The sequence below is a fragment of the Colias eurytheme genome, chromosome 10 (assembly GCF_061535395.1).
Source record: "Colias eurytheme isolate Ceu_HAF_F1 chromosome 10, ilColEury1 Martin Lab GWU primary, whole genome shotgun sequence".
Lineage (NCBI taxonomy): Eukaryota > Metazoa > Arthropoda > Insecta > Lepidoptera > Pieridae > Colias > Colias eurytheme.
The window spans coordinates 4,209,847-4,229,599 of record NC_142989.1 but is presented as its reverse complement, the minus strand read 5'-3'; the positions used below and the strand labels follow the sequence as shown (position 1 = coordinate 4,229,599).

At 30.5% G+C, this 19,753-nt stretch overlaps 6 protein-coding genes and 1 long non-coding RNA gene across 7 annotated transcripts in view; 4 read left to right on the top strand and 3 right to left on the bottom strand.

The window, feature by feature from the left end:
- The window catches only part of qless (decaprenyl diphosphate synthase subunit 1 qless), a 32,384-nt gene extending 31,207 nt beyond the window's left edge, over nucleotides 1-1,177 (bottom strand). Inside the window, exon 1 of the mRNA XM_090106031.1 lies at nucleotides 974-1,177. Coding sequence (XP_089962157.1) covers nucleotides 974-1,123 — 150 coding nt within the window. The 5' untranslated portion in view covers nucleotides 1,124-1,177. The remainder of the gene's footprint in view (nucleotides 1-973) is intronic.
- An 846-nt stretch (nucleotides 1,178-2,023) lies between these two features.
- Nucleotides 2,024-3,076, top strand: mRpL32 (mitochondrial ribosomal protein L32). Its single transcript, XM_090106448.1, has 4 exons — nucleotides 2,024-2,212; nucleotides 2,292-2,531; nucleotides 2,639-2,766; nucleotides 2,866-3,076. The coding sequence occupies exons 1-4, from the start codon at nucleotides 2,125-2,127 to the stop codon at nucleotides 3,001-3,003; spliced, it is 594 nt and encodes a 197-aa protein (XP_089962574.1). The 5' UTR covers nucleotides 2,024-2,124; the 3' UTR covers nucleotides 3,004-3,076.
- An 82-nt stretch (nucleotides 3,077-3,158) lies between these two features.
- spn-F (C2H2-type zinc binding domain-containing protein spindle-F) lies at nucleotides 3,159-5,518 on the bottom strand. The gene is made up of 2 exons (XM_090106447.1): nucleotides 4,636-5,518; nucleotides 3,159-4,322 (listed from the first exon to the last, which is right to left on the bottom strand). The coding sequence occupies exons 1-2, from the start codon at nucleotides 5,378-5,380 to the stop codon at nucleotides 3,964-3,966; spliced, it is 1,104 nt and encodes a 367-aa protein (XP_089962573.1). The 5' UTR covers nucleotides 5,381-5,518; the 3' UTR covers nucleotides 3,159-3,963.
- A 313-nt stretch (nucleotides 5,519-5,831) lies between these two features.
- Nucleotides 5,832-8,029, top strand: LOC149905119 (solute carrier family 67 member A2-like). The gene is made up of 5 exons (XM_090106461.1): nucleotides 5,832-6,080; nucleotides 6,159-6,290; nucleotides 6,375-6,504; nucleotides 6,953-7,171; nucleotides 7,274-8,029. The coding sequence occupies exons 1-5, from the start codon at nucleotides 6,039-6,041 to the stop codon at nucleotides 7,975-7,977; spliced, it is 1,227 nt and encodes a 408-aa protein (XP_089962587.1). The 5' UTR covers nucleotides 5,832-6,038; the 3' UTR covers nucleotides 7,978-8,029.
- A 30-nt stretch (nucleotides 8,030-8,059) lies between these two features.
- On the bottom strand, nucleotides 8,060-8,498 carry LOC149905118 (protein PET100 homolog, mitochondrial). The gene has a single exon (XM_090106462.1). It carries the CDS (start codon nucleotides 8,343-8,345, stop codon nucleotides 8,130-8,132), a length of 216 nt encoding a protein of 71 aa, XP_089962588.1. The 5' UTR covers nucleotides 8,346-8,498; the 3' UTR covers nucleotides 8,060-8,129.
- Nucleotides 8,499-14,437: 5,939 nt separating this feature from the next.
- On the top strand, nucleotides 14,438-15,583 carry LOC149905117 (uncharacterized). The gene is made up of 2 exons (XR_016457188.1): nucleotides 14,438-14,866; nucleotides 15,478-15,583. It is a non-coding gene; the product is annotated as an uncharacterized LOC149905117 (long non-coding RNA).
- Nucleotides 15,584-17,792: 2,209 nt separating this feature from the next.
- Adat1 (Adenosine deaminase, tRNA-specific 1) lies at nucleotides 17,793-19,263 on the top strand. Its single transcript, XM_090106323.1, has 2 exons — nucleotides 17,793-18,638; nucleotides 19,096-19,263. Exons 1-2 carry the CDS (start codon nucleotides 17,954-17,956, stop codon nucleotides 19,128-19,130), a joined length of 720 nt encoding a protein of 239 aa, XP_089962449.1. The 5' UTR covers nucleotides 17,793-17,953; the 3' UTR covers nucleotides 19,131-19,263.
- Nucleotides 19,264-19,753: the final 490 nt, after the last annotated feature.

Sequence of the window (19,753 nt, the reverse complement as noted above, 5' to 3'; positions counted from 1 at the left end):
AAATAATATTACACAAAATTACGAATTTATAGGTACATTAAATTCGTATTTGGAAACATATAATAAAAAATATAAAACAGCAAAATTTCGCGATCTATTTTAGCTATCGTTTCTATTTACGTTTATTTCAAATCAATTATTCCCAAGTCGATAAACAAAGAATTCAATCGCTATTGAAGAGGCTAAATGAAATATTAATGTGAAAAATAATTGTTGTTTAGAAAGTCAGTATGACTGTAGAGATTTTACATTGCATGCTCGTACGTTTCGCGAGAAAGCACAACGCTACGTCGCCGCTTGCAGCATTTCTTACTTCGCGACTCTCCCCTTTATATCTCTCTACGCTTTGCAAAATCAACCGTACATGATAAATCATAATGCATCGTTAAAATTATCATCACAAACAATTCTCATAATTTTAATTGCACTTAATGCGAACTAAACCATAGAATTAAGGCCACCACTAATAACAGCGAAAATGAGTCATTTAAGGAAGGTTACATCACTTACATCAATAGTGTTACAGTATAAAATAATAAATAGTAAATATTTAAAAGTCAACGACATGAATTTGTTTGCAAAAGTAAAAGCAAGGAGAAATCAAAATCGGCGGGCTTACTCGAAGCTGTATGTACTGAAACGAAATCCACTGTTTGCAGATTTCACTTCAGCTTTTCCCATACCAGTTACACCCAGCAATGTTATTTTTAGAAACATAAACAAACAGTATTTGTATAAAATTTATTACTTCATTCAATAATAATATTATGAAATAGATCAGCTGACTTATAGGTTAATGTCATGCTGTTATGTAAAAAGGATAATTGTCAAAATAAGAAAAGATAATGTAAGATTTTTAGGTAGTTATAGGGATGCTACCAATATTGAGCTTTATCGATTATAGAAACTCTAAATGTACCTATTATTCATTTTTTATTAAATTCTGTATGTTTTTGAATAAATGTTATCTAACCTGACATGTCTTTCCAAATATCCGCAATGGAGTTGGTCCGGGAGGTTTGAGTTTCACAAATACAGTCTGCCTTCGAACTTTATGTCCAAATTGACACATAAACTTATCTTGTACACGAGCACAGAGCCTACTCGAACTTAAACACGCCATAGCTACAACTGCAACGAAACGCTTGAGGACATGAACTACATAACATGCTATCACACAAGCATTCGGCCTTTTCCTCCCCTCTTCGACAGCTGATTGTCACTTGTCAAATTGTTCTTTTTTTATTGTTATTATTATTTAGTTTGACCAGTGTAAGATTCTAGTCTTTTTGACATAACTACTACATTCATTATTATTTTTTGCTTAAATTATGTATAGTGATTAATTTATCTCTTATGAAATATCGGTAAATTTATTTGAAATAATATATGGAATATTCTACTTCGTTCTGATAATATTTACTATTGTCGAGCCAATTTAATAGGCAACATTTGACGTCTATCAATTTTATCTTCGAAGAGAGGTAACCTGCGTAAAAACATCGATTAAAGTGAATTAATCGATACATATTTGAAACATTTGTCAATCGAATTTATTAATTTATGATGATTTTTATTCACAAGTAATCAATGCATTCGATTATAGATGTCAGATTTCGATTTTTATAGTAACGTCTCTGGTATTTAAAAAGAAAAAAGGTTTATTGACACAAAATTGTAATGACGTCAGTTCTTCAATTCAGAAATTGTTTATTATGTTTAGAATGGTTTATCAGTAAAATGAAATCTTAAAATGACTTGTATCGGTCATTATTATTATAAATATGTAGTCGTAATTGAAAAAAGTCAAGCAAATGTGCAGTTCTAACAAAACGAAATATCATGTTTATTCTATGTCGTCGTTACTAGGTTACGTTCTTGAATTTTGTTGAACTGTCAAATGTTGCCTATTAAAATGGCTCTACTATAATTTATGAAATTGTTATTATCTCCTTATATATTATCTGTGGTTGACGTATGTCAATTTCGACATTAGGTACGATTTACGAATGACAAAGTCAATGTTTAGATTCTATTCTGCCTTCTGGGATTTTGATTTTTGGTCTGAGATTCGAAGCTATTGAGGTTAGTTCATAAATAATTAAAATATATAAGTTATTCACTATGATCCCGCGTGTGACTCAAAACATAATTCGAATGATTCGTATTGTGGAACAAAATGTGAAGAATATATTTGGACATCCACCAAATGGTAAGTTATTATCTACATGAAAATCTATTTCTAATAATTTGAATGAAAAAGAATTTTGAACCGTAAACATTATTTACAGAGTTAGCGCTTGCTTATGTCCACGAAAATCCGGTCCAACGTCAAAGAAAGCAGTTTTCTTTGAAGGATATTGTTGGAGATGGATTCCTTCTGGCAGTACCGAAATTTCGAAGGACGGTGGAAAAGAGATGGAAAAGGAAATTCGGATCACCTGATTATATTTGGAAAATGCTTGTTCCTAAAACAAACATAATTGTGTGTCATGAATGTGGTCATAATCATGAGCGAGGTCGGCTATGTGGTAAGCTTCAAATCATATTAATCAACTAGTTTTTTAGTATCTCTAGAGCTCAAAATTATTGGCAATATATTTAAAAAAGAAGTTTACAATGAGTTTGTTATGTGCAGGTAACTGTTATAAGAAAATTGAAGCGGAAACTAAAGAAATCCAAGATGTTATAGTTGAAAAGTTGGGAAATAAGCCGATTGAAAATGATGTTATTGTTTTGTATGAGGGTGAAAACTTACCAGAACAGGTATGCTGTTTTATTTTTAGTATCAAGCCCATTCATTAATAAATTTCAAATAAAATAATATTTTCAGTTTAAATATCATTTATTTACCTTTGCTTACAGCCTAAGCAATTTTGGGAAGGAAGAAGAATTATTGAAATGAAGAAAGAAAGACCCAGTTTTTTCAGTAAAAATTTGTTGCAAAAAACTACACAACAACCTTCAGAGTCTACAGATGTGAAACCAACAGATTTAGCATAGATGTAGTTTGTAAATATAATAATTTGATGATAGAAATAGACTTATTATAAAATGATTAAAACACAGGTGAAAATAGTTAAAATTATTTTATTTAATGCCTCCATTTAATACAAATTACCGTAACTTATAAAATTAACCTTAAAATAATTGTATAAATTATTAAGAAAATATTAATAAATTAAAGTTTTATAATGATAATTCAATTCAAATATGAATGTTACTTCTTAAGCTTTAATACCTTAGCTACATTATTCACTTTGTTGTGAACATAACTGGAACATAATATGACAAAAAGGCAAGCAAGCCCTAAATCTATGTCTTTTAATAATTTACTGGCTATATAAAATTTGCTGGTAATTTATCCTGACCTACATAAAATTACACTGATATCCTAACACACAGCATATTCAAGTTTTATTCAAGCAGAAGGCTTTCATACCTATTTCAAGTAGAAGAAAATGGTGATGAAGTCTCAGGTGGAAATTGGAATGCTAGTAGTATATAAAACAAAAATGATAACACAATATACATACATCTATGATTGAAAAATTGCCTCATTTTATCTTTTCCCATTTTCCTTATGTAAAATAACATACCATTGTTAACTTATACAATTAAGTATAAAATGGTATAAATAAAACATAAAAATTACATGTTGAAAAACGGTGCATAAAACTAGCGTATAACTGTGTAAGCTAAGAATAAATTAAGAATGCAATTGTGACAAATATTCCCTACAAAATTATGAAATTTATAATAATATAAGTCTTTGTATTATGCCTTCAATGTTGTAATCATCCATATGCATACAAATTAAAATATATTAAAGTGTAAATCAAAATTGATTTAATGGTCCCTTTATTTTTAATTTTTTGGACATCAATTAGATCTTCAAAAAGTAAGTGCATCAATTAATTAGCCATAATAATTTAAATGTATAGATTGTTATTTTAAATACAGCTATGAAATATTATCAAAAGAACTTGGGTTTTCGAAATTATCTAAAGAATCCATTTCAGTTTCACCAATAAAGTGACTTTCTACATGTGTTTGAAAGTCTGAGAAGTTAATTTCCTTTTTAAATGATTCACCACACATAGGACAAATTTTGTCATAGGCCTCTGTACTTTTGTCATTCTCTGCATCATCTTGGATACTTTTATTATCTGAACTTGTATTCAATTCAATGAAATTATCAAATAATATAGAATCTGTTTGAGTTGCAAAATTTACAAGACTGTTACTTATTTCAGTTTCCTTGTCTTCCATTTTTATAGACTTTCCTTTATTATTTGAGCATGCAGAACATTTATAGCCATCTGAAATGTATAAAATTACTTATTAGTGTCTTACTTTACATTATTAGGTACAGGTAACATTAATTTTAATTCATTGGTTTAGATTCAAATTTACAACTGCAATTCATCCTATTTGTTACAAGCTATAAAAGGATTTACTGCTAAACAAAACAGCAAACACTTGCTTTTAATTTAATAGCTACATTTGTTTACTGTTCTTTGAAGAAATAAACTTAAATGTAACAAGTTATTGTTTAAAATATAATAACTTTATAGAGTAATTTTGTACTCTAAATTTATACAAAGTACAGTAAATTCTTAGAGTACTACATACCACCAAATAAAGTTTCAATTCTAGATATAACTGTTTTTAAATCTTTTTCCTGCTGTGCAACTTCTTTCTTTATTGATTGGAATTTTTCAATTTGGGATTGTATTTCTTTTAATGAATCAGTATCAGGGTCTTCCAAATAAGTAAAACCTATAGAATCCACATTTAGAGCACTATCAGCTTCCAACTCTTGTAGCTGCGCCATTTGTTCATACTGTTCAACCAATTGTGATTTCTCTTGTATATAGCTATTTATCAATTTCAATGATATTTCTTCCAAGCTTGACTCTGAAAACTTTTCCTGATATTGTGTATTCACTTTTGGTGTACTGTGAATGTAAGTATTTGTACGAATTAAAGGTTGTTTGGTATGCTCTTTAACAGGCACTTTTTCAGGACCCTTTAATGAAGCAATTTTTCTCCATAAATTCTTATTTTCACATTGAACCAAGAACACATGATGCAAAAGTTGTGACTTCTGTTTGTTAAGTTCCGCTATCTTCTTCTGTAGTGTAACTTTTTCGTCGTCTTGCAATGGATTGTATGTTGAATTATCTGTTTTTGATATATCTAGTTTCAGTTTATTATTATCATTTTCTAACGCATTTATTCTTCGTTGCAGTAACAAACATCTATCACGCATCGCATGAAGAGCTAGCTCGTGGACACTAAAGTTGTTGTACTCTCCTTTCAGTGTAGTCTGATACGTTGTATCGTTGTTAGAACTTACAATTGAAGATGAATCCATTTTTATTTTAATTATTGAAATAAAACAAAAGTGCGAATTCCTCAGTGTGAAGTAATTTTACTGCATATTTTTACTATAAATTTTTCACTTAACAGCAATGAAAACAAAATAATAAAAAATATTTACTGTTGCTTTTGTACCTAATTAAAAATATCTGCAGTTTTATGACATTTACAAATGTCAAATATAGCTGTCAAAGGATTACTTTTTTATATTTATTTCATGACCGTGGTACTGAACTTCATAATGTTTTCTATCCACATTTCTATCATATTTTAATGATAGAAAAATATGATAGAAATGTGGATAGAAATAATGAATGAATTAAATGATAATTAAACACTTTTCATACTATTAAAAAATGAAAAGACAGAATAAATACATTTTACTCTTGGCAATAAACTTAAACAGCTGTTTTGTGACAGTTCTGTGATCTGTCAGTGGTCAAATGGACAGTGGTCTATCAATGTCAGACAGGAAGGCCTTGAAGTTTGAAGTCTGATTTCTGAAGAATAATATAATCGTAAAGTTTTTAAACTAGTTTTCGAAGTAACAACTTTCAATTAAGTCTTCAGTTAGCGACCACCATTATAAATATAAACTGGAAACAAAATATTATACTTGTTACTCAATGGTTTAATTGGATAAAACAAATAAAATGACTTATACAATTTCCATTATAAAATTGGTTGCATTTCTGGTATGTATAATTTATACTTTGCTAATCATGAATAAAATATACGTAATTAAATTTGCAAATTACCTTTTTTCATTATAGGATTTGTTAGCGGTTGGCCTTATAGTTCCATTGATACCTAATCATGTTCGGCAAATGGGAGGGAATCAATTATATATTGGCCTACTTGGTTCGATGTATTCAGGATTTCAGTTGGGATCGGGACCACTTATAGTAAGTGAACACTGTTGTATCGCAGAATATAAATATATATGGATATAAGGAAGGTTATGGCCATTCATGAATTTATTTTTTCAGGGCAGTTTAAGTGACTTGAAGGGATGTCGAAATATATTAATTTACACTTTATTTATATGTTCCACAGCCTATGTGGCTTTGGGATTAACAACTTCTGTTATAGTCATAATCATCTTGAGAGCAATATTAGGTAAATATTTTAAAATGATTGATATTCTTTACTGTTTGATGCATGTATTTCTTAACGTTATGACATATTATTCCTAATCTATTTGCAAATTAGATACTATATAATTCAGTAACCTTGTAGAACTACATTATTTGATTAAATTTTATAAATGAATTTTTTGTACTGGTGCTAAAATTCTACTTAGAAAAATTTGTCTGTGTGTCTCTAAGTGCGCAAAAATGTGTTCAATATTAACATTATTTATAATATTACATTAGTATAGGTTATCAAAGGTAAACTATTGCACTATCAATACTTTTTATCAGCATTTGTTTTTATAGATAATAAAACTACAAGTCAAATAAAAAAGTTTGATATTTATTTAATATTTTATTATATTAAACACTATAACACATACATACAATTTTATGAGGATTTGTACTTTTTATTGTCTGAAAATAACTTTCAGGGCTATTCAAGCAAACACAATTATTAACGAAGGCTCTGGTTCCTGAATATGAAAAGGATGAAAAAAAACAATCTGTTATATTTGGGAAGATGGCCGCTATTTCTGGAATGGGGATGACTCTGGGCCCTGTTATTGGAGGACATATAGCTGAAGATTTTCCAGAAAATGGATTTTTCTATATATCTTTAATTGTTGCAACTGTGTTTATAGTGAATGCAGGTAAATTATATTTCAGAGACAAACCCAATGAATGTGCAAAATACATTACTTTAAATTCATATAAATGATGAAATAATTATTTGATATTTATTATCCTTACAGGTTGTGTTAATATGCTGCCCAAGACCAGAATCAAGATAAATAAGAATGCTGTAAAGAAAAATCCAAAACACAATTTTTTGCAACTAATCTATTCTAATAGTAAACAATCTGTTGAAGAATTAGCCAAAGTTGAATGGTCACAATATTGGGATGTGTTTATGTTTAAGGCACTTTTGGGCTTTTCAATGGGTGTCTATTATTCAAATTATGCATTATATTTAAAATCACAATACGACCTTACACCAAAACATGTGGGTTATGTAATATCCCTGCAAGGTATTATAGGTGCAGTTTCTAGCTTTTCCATGGGATATATAAATAGTTTTTATCCCACTGACAAGGACTTTAGTGCAAGAAATTACCATGTATTTTTACTTCTTTCAATTTCGATTTTAGGACTATGTTTGTCATATAACATATTTATTTACACTATATGGTTAGTTCCAATGTCTATTGGAAATGCTGTGGGTAGGTTAGTTACGTTGGAAATGATATTGAGGAAGAAGGATCAGGAACATAAAGGTACTTTGATAGGTGCGTCCAATAGTATTGCATCTTTATCAGGTGTGCTCTCACCAATGGTTTCTGGTTTGATCGGACACTATATGGGTGTCAAATATGTTATATATGCATCATTAGCATCCAATGTCTTAGCACTTGTTTTAAGTTATCGTTATAAAACAAGACACGAGAAAGTGGAATAACACTACTTACAAGTCACGAAGTACAAATTAAATGTTACAAACATTCCAACAATTTGTTTAATTTTAAAATGAAAAGCATGGATAAAACTTTACATATATTTAATTAAATCTATGTTATATTAACAAATCTAGCACTTAAGGTAACCCGTAAATCAGTCCTCGAGGGATTGCATTTGCTTTTTTCTCATGTCCTTGATGAGCTGTTGGAAGGCTTCTCTGTCTTTTACATTCTCTGGTGGGAAGATTTGCCGTTTAGTATTCGTAACCCACTCTTCAAAATACGTAGGCTGATTAAAGAAGAAGAATAAAGCTACCGGGAAAGATGTATACATAGCCATTCTTGCTACTTCCAATTTCCAGTTACCCATTTCGTGTTTGTGTTTGAAAGTATAATATAATAAATATGCTCAAGGTTCTTTCCTTGTTATATAAAGGTTATTAATTTATTCACGAAATAAAGATTTCACAATAATAACAGCTAGATCGTGCAAAAATAAATAATGACATTTGACACTTTTGACCACAGTTGACAGTACTTTGCTTTTGACAGCTGAATCCTCATAGAATAGATTATAGAGCCATACATTCCACAGACTGCTAAATATGTCAAAAACAATAATTTGTCTAATTTTGTGAATTCGTCAAAGGGCGTATTCAGAAAGAAAGCTTGAAACTTATAAGCGCTTATCGGCGCTTATAAGCGCTGGTAACCCGCGCAGGAAAATATATGAACATGCGCTTATAAGCGCTGATCGGCGCCGACAAGTTTGTTGAAACTTGTTGAAACTTGTCGGCGCCTATCAGCGCTTATAGGCGCTTATAAGTTTCAAGCTTTCTTTCTGAATACGCCCTTAGGGCGTTCCAACAAGTTTCAACAAACTTGTCGGCGCCGATCAGCGCTTATAAGCGCATGTTCATATATTTTCCTGCGCGGGTTACCAGCGCTTATAAGCGCCGATAAGCGCTTATAAGTTTCAAGCTTTCTTTCTGAATACGCCCTAATTTTCATGAAAATTAGTAGCAGACTGTGATTTGACCGTTTTTTATAAATAAGGACTATGGTTTTGGCAACTACCGGACTGGATTCCAAATGATTTCTAAAAGTTCCTATCGAAGTTTTGACTATAATTTAGCATGGCAAATAACCGTGAATGCACTTCATCGACCGCATACTGGGTGTCGCGTCTGCTCGTTAACTTTTTGAAAAATATATTATAGCTTTTATATATTATGTATAATGGTTCGTGTGGTTAATAGCCACGAACGTATTGTTTCTCACTCAATTCTGTATTATTTGTGGTTTCAAAACAATTTCCGGCTATATCCTCCTAAGGACCAAGCTAAAAAAATCCTATTCTGCATTACCACCCATTGTTCTCACCTGAGTACATAAAAATACAACAGACCTGCCACCCAATGGTATTTTTTTGTTTTTTTTTATTGTTAGAGTTAAAATTTACTTGTGGGATTTTTTATCTGTGTAAAATATAGCTTATAGAATACATTTCTGAAAAAAAAACTCGATTTATTTTGTTCCCATGTGATCACATCAGACCTAAGTGAATCCAAAAATTTTTTTATTAAAATTAGGTTTTACTTGTAGATTTTTTTATTTACTTATGTTATAACATATGAGATCATACAATAACCTCTAAAAAGTATACAAAAGAATTAAAAACAGTTTTTCTTAAATTCTAAATGTGTAAGTTTACTACATATTAGGTAATAAAATATCTAAACTATCTGAACATATGTTAAAAAAAGAAATAAAAACATTGGAAGTACAATATTAGGAACTTGAAATATCAATGAGCTAACTAAAAATCGATTTGGAAACAAATGGTGGGTCTCCTAAGTCTTCATCACTAGGAATAAAATCTCCGTCAGTCGGCTAGGAAATCGATGATATTATCGTCACGAATAACTGAAAAAATAAGGAAGATAACTGTTTATTTTGATTGCAATAGTAATTCCTGTTGACAGTTTAAATAAATTATAATCATAAAACAGGACAATTATACTCAAAATTACTGTAAAACAACAAAATAAATTATTAACTAATTAAATGTTTTATAGTCATTGACTACCAATGTCTTCAACTGAGTACAAAAAAAATGAAAATAATGTTGTAAGTAACGACCAATGTTCTCACATGATCACATAAAAATTATCCGTGAATTTAAAAAATACAATATGAATTGTTTCGTTAAATTTAATTAAAATACGTTCCTGTACTGTTTTTACTATTTATTTTTCAATACCAAATGAAAATCAAGTGAGAGATTAATATGATAATTTACGATTTAACTTACCTCTGTTACGTTGACCAGCCATTTTAAAAACTTGAACTAAAGTATTTTAAAATTCTGTGATTGGATAACCCATTTACCTACCAAACCTAATAGTTCAATTCAGCCAATCGCGTTACACAGTGATCATAGGCAGAAAAGCGCGGTATTTTTTAAGATATTTCGAATTTTCGATTTTGTCATCGGATGAGGACGGTGGTTGGTAATTTAGTTAAAAATTTTTGTTGCTTTGGGTGGTAATGGTGATGGTGTTTATGTACTTATATGAGGCCATTGGTCCTTAGGAGGATATTGCGTGGTTTGACTATTACATAGTACATACTTTAGTTAGTTTAGTATACTTTCGTAAAATAGGCTTTTTTTATTTTATTCCATTGTTTAAAAAAGTCAATTCTTAATTTGTATCATAAATTGAACTAATTTCAAACGAAACGAACAATTAAAACTAATCGGAGTCAAATGTAGACATGTATTTCTATTATCTATAACAAATATATTATGATTACTGATACTGTAAGAAATATTTTATAAAGAGCGCAAGTTTACTTTATTAGAACTTATGTAAGTAGGTAAGTAATAACTCAATGAAATTATTTTCTCGTGTGTTTGCAATTTAGTAAAGTGTCCACGAAATGACTTTTTAGAATGATCCGATGCTTGAATTTTTTTTCATAATACACTAAAAGTTTAGTCCTAAAATAAGTACGTACTGCGTATAAATAATTGTAGATATTTTTTTCATTATAATGACAATATTCTGCACCGTTATAAGTTAACACATAAAGATGTCCTTTTTATGCGGAAATAATTGATCACTGGTTATGCAAGGCTTAAAGTATCCATTTAATATGATATTTAGATACGCTTATAAATTGTCAGATTACTGTGGATATTCATTACTTTATTGAGTTGACTTTGAATTTTAAGCCCTGAAGTTAAATTAATGAGTAGGTATAAAATATAATTTAAATCTCGTACTGCAAGTAGATATGCATAGGTACCTACTGCATATTCAACTTAATACCTAACTTCGGTTTAAAATTTTATTTTAAGTTCATTATATTCGCAGAAAGGAATAAATTTACCAGTATATATATTTCAAGTATTCAGTAATTATAAACGAGCATTCCACGAGCTAATATTACCTAGGTACCATACTTAAATACTAACTAAACTGAACAGATAATTAATTATTAATATAAAATAATAATATTATACTGAGAGTAATAATCCATTCCATTATTGTTCTTAAGACTTTGTATTATAATAGTTACCTACCTACTACAGGAATAAAATTATCGACAGTTATAAATTATAATATGTAGGTATTATGATTGTACTACAACCTACTGATTGTTGGCTGGCGCCTGGCATAGGTGATAGTGTAGTAAAATTGCTAAACTAAAATAATACTCGAAGCTGAAATATTCGTTTGCCGATACTTGAATTAAAAATCTCACATCGGCAGGAGCGGGTCTGTGATCATTGCGGATGATATTAGGTACCTGTCTACTCTTGGATAGGATTGCAACCGTAATAACACGGAATGCTAGGGAATGCATTACGTTTGCATTACCTATCAGATGCCGTGCGGGCGGAACGTGCCGAGTGCTAATGTAGGACCGGCACGATTCCGATTTGTTATCAACGCCATTGAAACCCGTAAGCGCTTTTATGCTTTTTACATTAAAATTAAGTAGATGAGGCTAGCTCATGTCCGTACTGATTGAGACGTGAGATCATATTTTGGTGTTCAATGTGTTAAACGATAATGATACATCTTACACCTGGGATATATTTTAACAGTTGGTGTATCAAGTACCAGAGAGCTTATTTTCAGTTCTCATTGTTGTTGTAGTACACTGTACAAGACCAAATTGTGATCTTGTTATCATGTTAATATTATTAAATAAAGCCCAATACATAATCTACCTACTCAGTTCAAAACGACATTGAAGCTTTTGTTATGTATATTCCTGTGGTATTTGACGCCACAGGGGTCGGTGTTAATACAAATTAGACCGATTTCAATTTGTAATACATATTGCATAATACTTTGGAAAACTGAATTATTCATGTTGCATTAAACAGACGGCTAAGATGAAAGATAAAACTTTATAATATTGGGAATAATAACAACTGTAGTTGAGCTAAGGTGTAGACATTTATGTTGAAATAATTTGTTACAATTCTCGCTACGTATCTAAACAAGCTATCAATCAAGGCTGCTTTCTGAATCTGATAAATAATCTTAAATGAATTTATCGAATATTGACTGTTTTTTTACAAATTATCATTAAAATTAAATATTCATCGTTATGCAAAATCCTTGTGATATAATAATAATACTTATATTTTGTCATATATATTATACTCGTAAGTAGGTACCTACACCTCCTATTTGTCCCCAAAAATGTTTTTTACACTGATAATAATACGAATTAACCATCTATATGTAGGTACCTACACCATAATCATCCCGGGGGCTGTGGGTATTTTTGGAAGATTTCCCCACTTTAAAAAAAGGTACACCATAATCATAGATAGTCTAATACCATACTTACATAATATTATAATACCTAAATATAATCAACTCGTATACGTTTCTGAAACAGAGCTACTGTTACCTACAAAAATTTGTACCTACCAGTAAGTACATAAATAGCTACGTGTCAAAGCCATTGGGAAGTTTTTATGTTAATAATATAAATGTGAAACAAAAAGTTGCTTCTAATAATAAAAATAATCGATTTTAATCCTTGTGAGAATCAACGAGGAAGTTAGCTGTTATGGTGTAATTTTAGCAAAGAGCGAAGATCGTAACTGACCATAATACACTCTAATGCTTTTTACTTCTCCTTAGCGCATAGTGATTTAAAACCCGTTACATTGCCCTGTGCTACAAATAAAAATAATTTATTATTAAAGAGTAAATCTTTTCTAATCTGAAATCGTTTCCCAATTACAAATTGATGAATTAAAAAAGATGGTCTTTAAAAGCGATCAATATTATTATGATAGGTTTTTAATTTGCGTCTTGTAGGGCAAGCTTCTTTTGATATTCAAATTGGTGTTGGAATCGGATCCATCATCTCGGATTATAATGAGCCGTGGAATGACAAACTACCCTATTTCATCAACGCCCACAGGTTGTCACAGCAATAACTATGGGAACGTAATGGTCCGGGAGCCAGCAGCAGATTTTATGACCAAGTTCCTCTCAAGCGGTAATTAGTAAAATGCATCAAAGTATAGTATTATGAAGCCTCGTGAACGTCAGCTGGAGCTCGGTTGGGGGGAAGAGCGGTTGTAGCCTCCCGTATCAGCTGACGGTTTTTCCACCAAGATACAGCCAGCTGACATATATATTTATCCACAGTTACATATAAGCTATCATCAGGTAAATTTTTGTTTGAGAGGAAATAACGGAAAATAAATTTTTCTTTAAATTTAACTTTCATGTTCGAGACACCAGCTGACGTATAATACACCATGTTGTAACCAGCTGACTATTTTTTTTCGTTGAGATATTGGGTTAGCTACAATTTGACAAATTTTTAGCTGAGAGGAAATGAATGAATGAATGTATTTTTTTTCCTATGGGCGTGGGAGGCTACAACCGCTCACCCCCCCAACCGAGCGCCAGCTGACGTTCACGAGGCTTTATAATACTATACTCTCATGCGTCTGACGAATTATCTCTTGAGAGGAAATCATGAACCAAATTTGCACCTGGCTCCCTAACCATAATAATATTACGTTCCGGCATAGAGTGAATAGTTTCGTAGTTTAAAATAATTTTAGATATGAAAGAGAAACGTGATAAATAAGGGTTTTATTCGATGTTTACAGCATAGCATACAAGATTTTTATGGTGAGAATAATGCTTACCTACTACATATTATATAAGTAAAATTATATTCTTTTAAATAAGCATACGGTAGGAAATAACAAATGTGTTATTAAATATTTCAAGTAAAATTTTCCAAACATATTACCTAAAGGTACACAGATAATAATTATTATAGACTTTGGTTTAAAAAAAAATCGGTAAGGTGCAAGTCGAACTCGCAACACAGGTCCCGTACAAAAAAAGCTAGAGAGCAACTGCAAAAAAATTGTCACTCATCCCATTTAGATCCTACCCAGCAAGCACAAAACACCATTATAACAAACTTATGATAGCACGAGTTCATGTACAAAGCATTATAACCAAATCGTATATCGGCTGTATTTCTTTTATACGACTCTTATAAGTAAAATTTGGGCCCCCCCTTTAGACAGCGTTGAGCTATATAAAGGCAATTTAATAGCATTATAATTATCGTATTAAATCATTAATTAAGTCAGTTATGAGCACATGAATAAACAAATGACATTTTTTGCGACTTCATTACAGTCATTATATAGCTTTTAAAATTACAATCTGTTATTAAAATTTCATAACAATGCTAACTGTTGTAATTCCTTTGTAAAAAAGAAAATCTTATTGATTTTAAAAATATATTGATCTGTTTTTGATCGTGCAACGTTATGTGGACTTGAAATATTTAAATGTGAAAATTAATATTGAATGATGGGTAAGTACCGCCTGTATTTCTGAATGTTTTGAGTGAAATTAGCTGCGCGCATCAGTTTGTCGGGTGAAATATACATGTTATTGAGAAAGAATACACGCGCCCTCGCTAATATACTTTATTAGTATATTTTTTTTTTCTAAAACATAACCTATTTTTAACAAATATCACAAAATTTAGATTATAGTAATAGTTTTAACAATTAAAGTACCTTATAAAGATATTGGTACAAAATACAAATGATTTCATTCCCTTTCTAGTCAGATCTTAGTAACTTGTATTATTTTTGTAAGATAGGAAAGGAAAGCAAATGGCGACAAATGAAATTAAAGCTTTAGGCATTTCACGATAGCATAATAGTGCTGTTAATTTTAATATGGTTTGTCACAAAAATTAGAGCTCGTATATAGTGTAATACAAGACACTTATTATGTTCAGCCATATAACAGCACTTCGGAAATATGTTATGATGCTTAAACTCATTATACTTATTAGTGACTGATTTTTATCGAGCTTATCAGGGAACCGTAATAAGTTAGGTACTTGGTATAAAATAAATAAGCCAAGATTTTTAATTAAGTCATTTAAAAAACAAACTTGCTTGTTCTTTTCAGAACCAACATGCCCTGCAAAGTAAAGCGTTTCCCAACATAATATGAAGATGCCGATGAAGAATCTTTTTTTGTTTACTACAATTATTAATAAAATCAGTATACTCCTTTTTAAGTTTTCATTTGAATCCGCCTGTTTTGTAGTTTTATTGAAAGCCTTTTTATCCATTAACCAAATTCAAATTACGATGTTATTATTACTCATAGTTCTAACAATACTTTTATTTCGATCGATATATAGCTATATACTGTAGAGATGAATAGATTTGAAAGAAAACGGAGCAAAAGCAATAATTGTTATAAATTCAATGTTAATATAGGATTAGAATTAAATTAACACAATAATGGACTATTATAAAGCTTTTATTCTTTAAAAAACCAACATACGTTCAAAGGCACTATAAAATAATTTATTTATGCTTATTTAGAGCGTAACGTTATTAAAATTACCAATATAAGATAATAGTATTACTATAAGTTTGAAAGCTGTTTTAGAAGCTGTAATTTAGAATTATCCTACGTTTATTTAAGATTTTTGACATTGTAACAATTTTTTGGTAACCATAATATAACAGTTAGCATTATTTGATGAAGCAAATGCCTTTATAAAGTACTTATATTTGGATAGTGACGATTTAAATAATTAATACAACTTCAAGTCATAATTCTGTATATATTTTTGGTTAATATACAATTTATGTGCTTGCTGGGTATTGGCTATTTCAAACGTATACTTTTATTATCTACTAGCTTTCCGCCCGCGTTTTCAAAGAAAAACCTATCCTATGTATTAATCCAAGTTATCCAATATACGTGTGCTAAATTTCATAGTAATCGGTTCAGTAGTATTTGCGTGAAAGAGTAACAAACGTAACAAAAAACTCATGCTTCCATCCTCACAAACTTTCGCATTTATAATATAAGTAGGAGTTTAATATATTATATTGCCCCTTTTACAGGGTTTCTCCCTATGAATCTTGCTTGTGCGTTAAGAAAACCTCAATAACCTCGATGCGCCCATGGTTGCGCCCGGGCCCATTTAAAGATGTTCCTAGCCATACACAAAACAAAGACAGAAGGCATACAGAAAAAATGTAGTTAAAAAAAAGACGTGCGGCACTCGGGGACTGCCGCGGTAAAGCTATTGCATTGCATGCCTTCAAGCCACACCTCCGTGCCCGTCGGAGTGGGGAGCGTGAGGTTATTTTCGTTACGGAATTTCTGGATTCGGTCCCCGCGCTCAAGGCCCGCGATAGAAGCTATGCAATAGCTTAAAAAACTAAAAACGGCGCCTATTTTTTTATAATATTTATGTGTTTATTTTGTTGAATAATATGACTATATTATCTGCTATTAGATTATCGTTTATAAACTTAGAGTATTTAAACTACTGTAATATTATAAACTTTATTGTTATAAATTTATAAAGAATAGAATTATAGATTATCTCTTATTTAACAGCTATTATAACAAGCTGTCCCGAAAGACGTCCATATGAACCTTGATTAATTATGAAACAAAAACGTTAAAATAAACTTAGCCGAATTGGTCGAGACGTCCTCGATCTTTGCACTTAGTACCTAATACTGTAATACATTTGGCGATTCATATTTATTACTATACTGGCGGTCCGCCCCGGCTTCGCCCGTGGTACATATTTACGTTTTCTCTACATAAAAACCATCCTCGTACTTCAAGGAATATAATAAAAAAAGAATTATCGAAATCGATTCAGCCGTTCTCGAGTTATGCGCTTACCAACACATTTTGCGATTCATTTTTATATATAAGAAGATAATATAGGAAGATGAGAACAAAGCACATACAAAGTTTTAATAATAATTAAAGCTGTGCCTTTAAAATGGGTCAATATCGAGTCTAAAGGAGTCAGTTACAAACTTATAAACGTACTGTAGGGGAGCTAATTCAAGCGTGATTTTTCTTTTTAAGATTTAAGTCTGGTTTCAAGCATGATAAAACGTATTCGTAGCATTATTTATTTTTAGTTAAAGAGACATAGTTAAATTTTTGTAGGTAGTTACTTAAAAGTATTTTTTATTAATCCAAAAACTAATAAATCTCTCAGAATAGAGCAGAATAGTATCAATGACGATTTTACTACATTATTATATTTGTAACCTTTATGTAACACACATAATTTTTATTTCATAAAACCGGATATGGTTTTTATATTCTGTGTTTCTCTTGTTTTGCGTTGTAAAAAAAAAAGATGGCGCTAAACGAGGCGCTAAATAATATTATTTCTATTTACTGTCAATGTCATTTGATGACAGTTTTGGTTTGGGTTACTCTTTGGTTTGGGTCTTTGGATGTGTTGGAATTGGCCCCAAATACAAAAATATTAAATGAGTTTTTAGATTCACAATGATAAGGATAATAAAATATGAAACGCAGACAAATATAATATGTTAGTTGTCAGCTTTAAGTCAATGCTATATTGACATTTTAAATTTAAAGAATGTGTCCTCTTAACCAAACCACTATTGACGATATTGTTAGAGAGTGTTTGGAAACATATAGAAAATTACCAAAAACAGGAAAACCAGTGGAAAATGAATGGACTGTGCTGTCGTGTGTGATTCAATATGATAGAAACAGAAACGACTATAAAGTTGTAGCTTTAGGAACAGGATCAAAATGTATCGGGGCAAGCAAAATGTCTCCAAATGGTAATTTATTAAACGATAGCCATGCAGAAATAGTTGCTAGACGTGGATTTTTGCTGTATCTTTATGATAATATTGAGCATTGTTTACAGAATAAAGGTTCTATTTTTGTTATAAAAGATTCACTATGTAAACTGAAACCAAATATTGATTTTGTTTTCTATTCATCGCAGTTACCTTGTGGTGATGCATCCATTATTCCAAAGGAGGAAACGTTGGATGATCAAGTGGGAGATATAGTGTGTTCGATCAAAAGGTCAGTCGATCGTGATACAGATGATGACTATAATTGTAAAAAGACCAAAATTGACGACATACACAGAACAGGTGCAAAATGTTTAGAAAATTCAGAACAGGATCCAAAATTACCAGGGAAGGAGTATCATCTCTTAGGCCAAGTGCGAACCAAGCCCGGCAGAGGAGATAGAACTCTTTCTGTTTCATGTAGTGACAAAATAGCTCGCTGGATACACACAGGTATTCAAGGAAGTCTTATTGACATGTTTTTATTGGAGCCAATATATATTAAACATTTTATATTTGGTGCTAAAGTTCCATATTGTGAAGAAAGTTTGAAAAGAGCATTTTTCACTAGAAATATGACCGATGTTGCAAAGCTTAATTCTGTTCCATGTGTTTATCAAAGTACTGTTCCATTTCCTCATATTAGATCAGAAGAAGCCAAAAAACCTGCACCAAGCAGTATTATTTGGATAAACAATGGGTGCGTATCTTAATAATTAAATATCAAAATTCTTATTAGATTCAGTTATGTTAATTTTTTGTAATAATTAATAATCACTACATAGTATTAAATAAAGTTCCTTCACACTGTTTGTCTGTCCCTATCTATGTATAGGCTTAGATCTTTCAACTACAATACTGATATTTTATAATTTTATCCCTATATAATAATGCTTTTGTTTTGTTTTAGAATCTTTGAAGTGGCTGTGCAAGGAAAGAAATTAGGGGTTACAAAGAAAAAGGAAAATGAACCTGGCAACTATTTGAGTATTTGTAAATATAATTTATTCAAAAAATTTCAAGATATTTTAAATAAAAAAGAGGAATGGAAACAAAGAATTTGTGGGAGTGACCAATTAGAAAACATACAATATAATGAAATGAAAAGGAAATCCAAAAGGTATATCTATCGTTGGAATGATGTGAAAGAATCATTCTTTAAAATATGGACCAGAAAGCCAGATATATTCACATTTAAGGTGATGACTTGAATTGTTTTTACTAAAATTAATAAATTATTTATTTTAGTTTTGATTTTATTTTTAAATTTTAATAACACAAGAGTAAATTGCTATATGTAATAAGTAGAAGTAAGGTATGTATTAGAATTTGAAGTTTAAAAATAAACTAAATAAATAAAAGCAATAATATGTAAGTAGAAGTTTTGGGATATACAACAACACTTGGACATAATATTTCAATATTTCCTGGTATTTTTTTTTATTTTTATATAGACCATTATATCGCAGATTATACTAGTTGGTTAGGAATGTTAGAATGTCTGACTATGTTGCTTACTATCAAACCAGAGCACTGAGACAAACGTCAAAACGCAAAGGAATAGAATC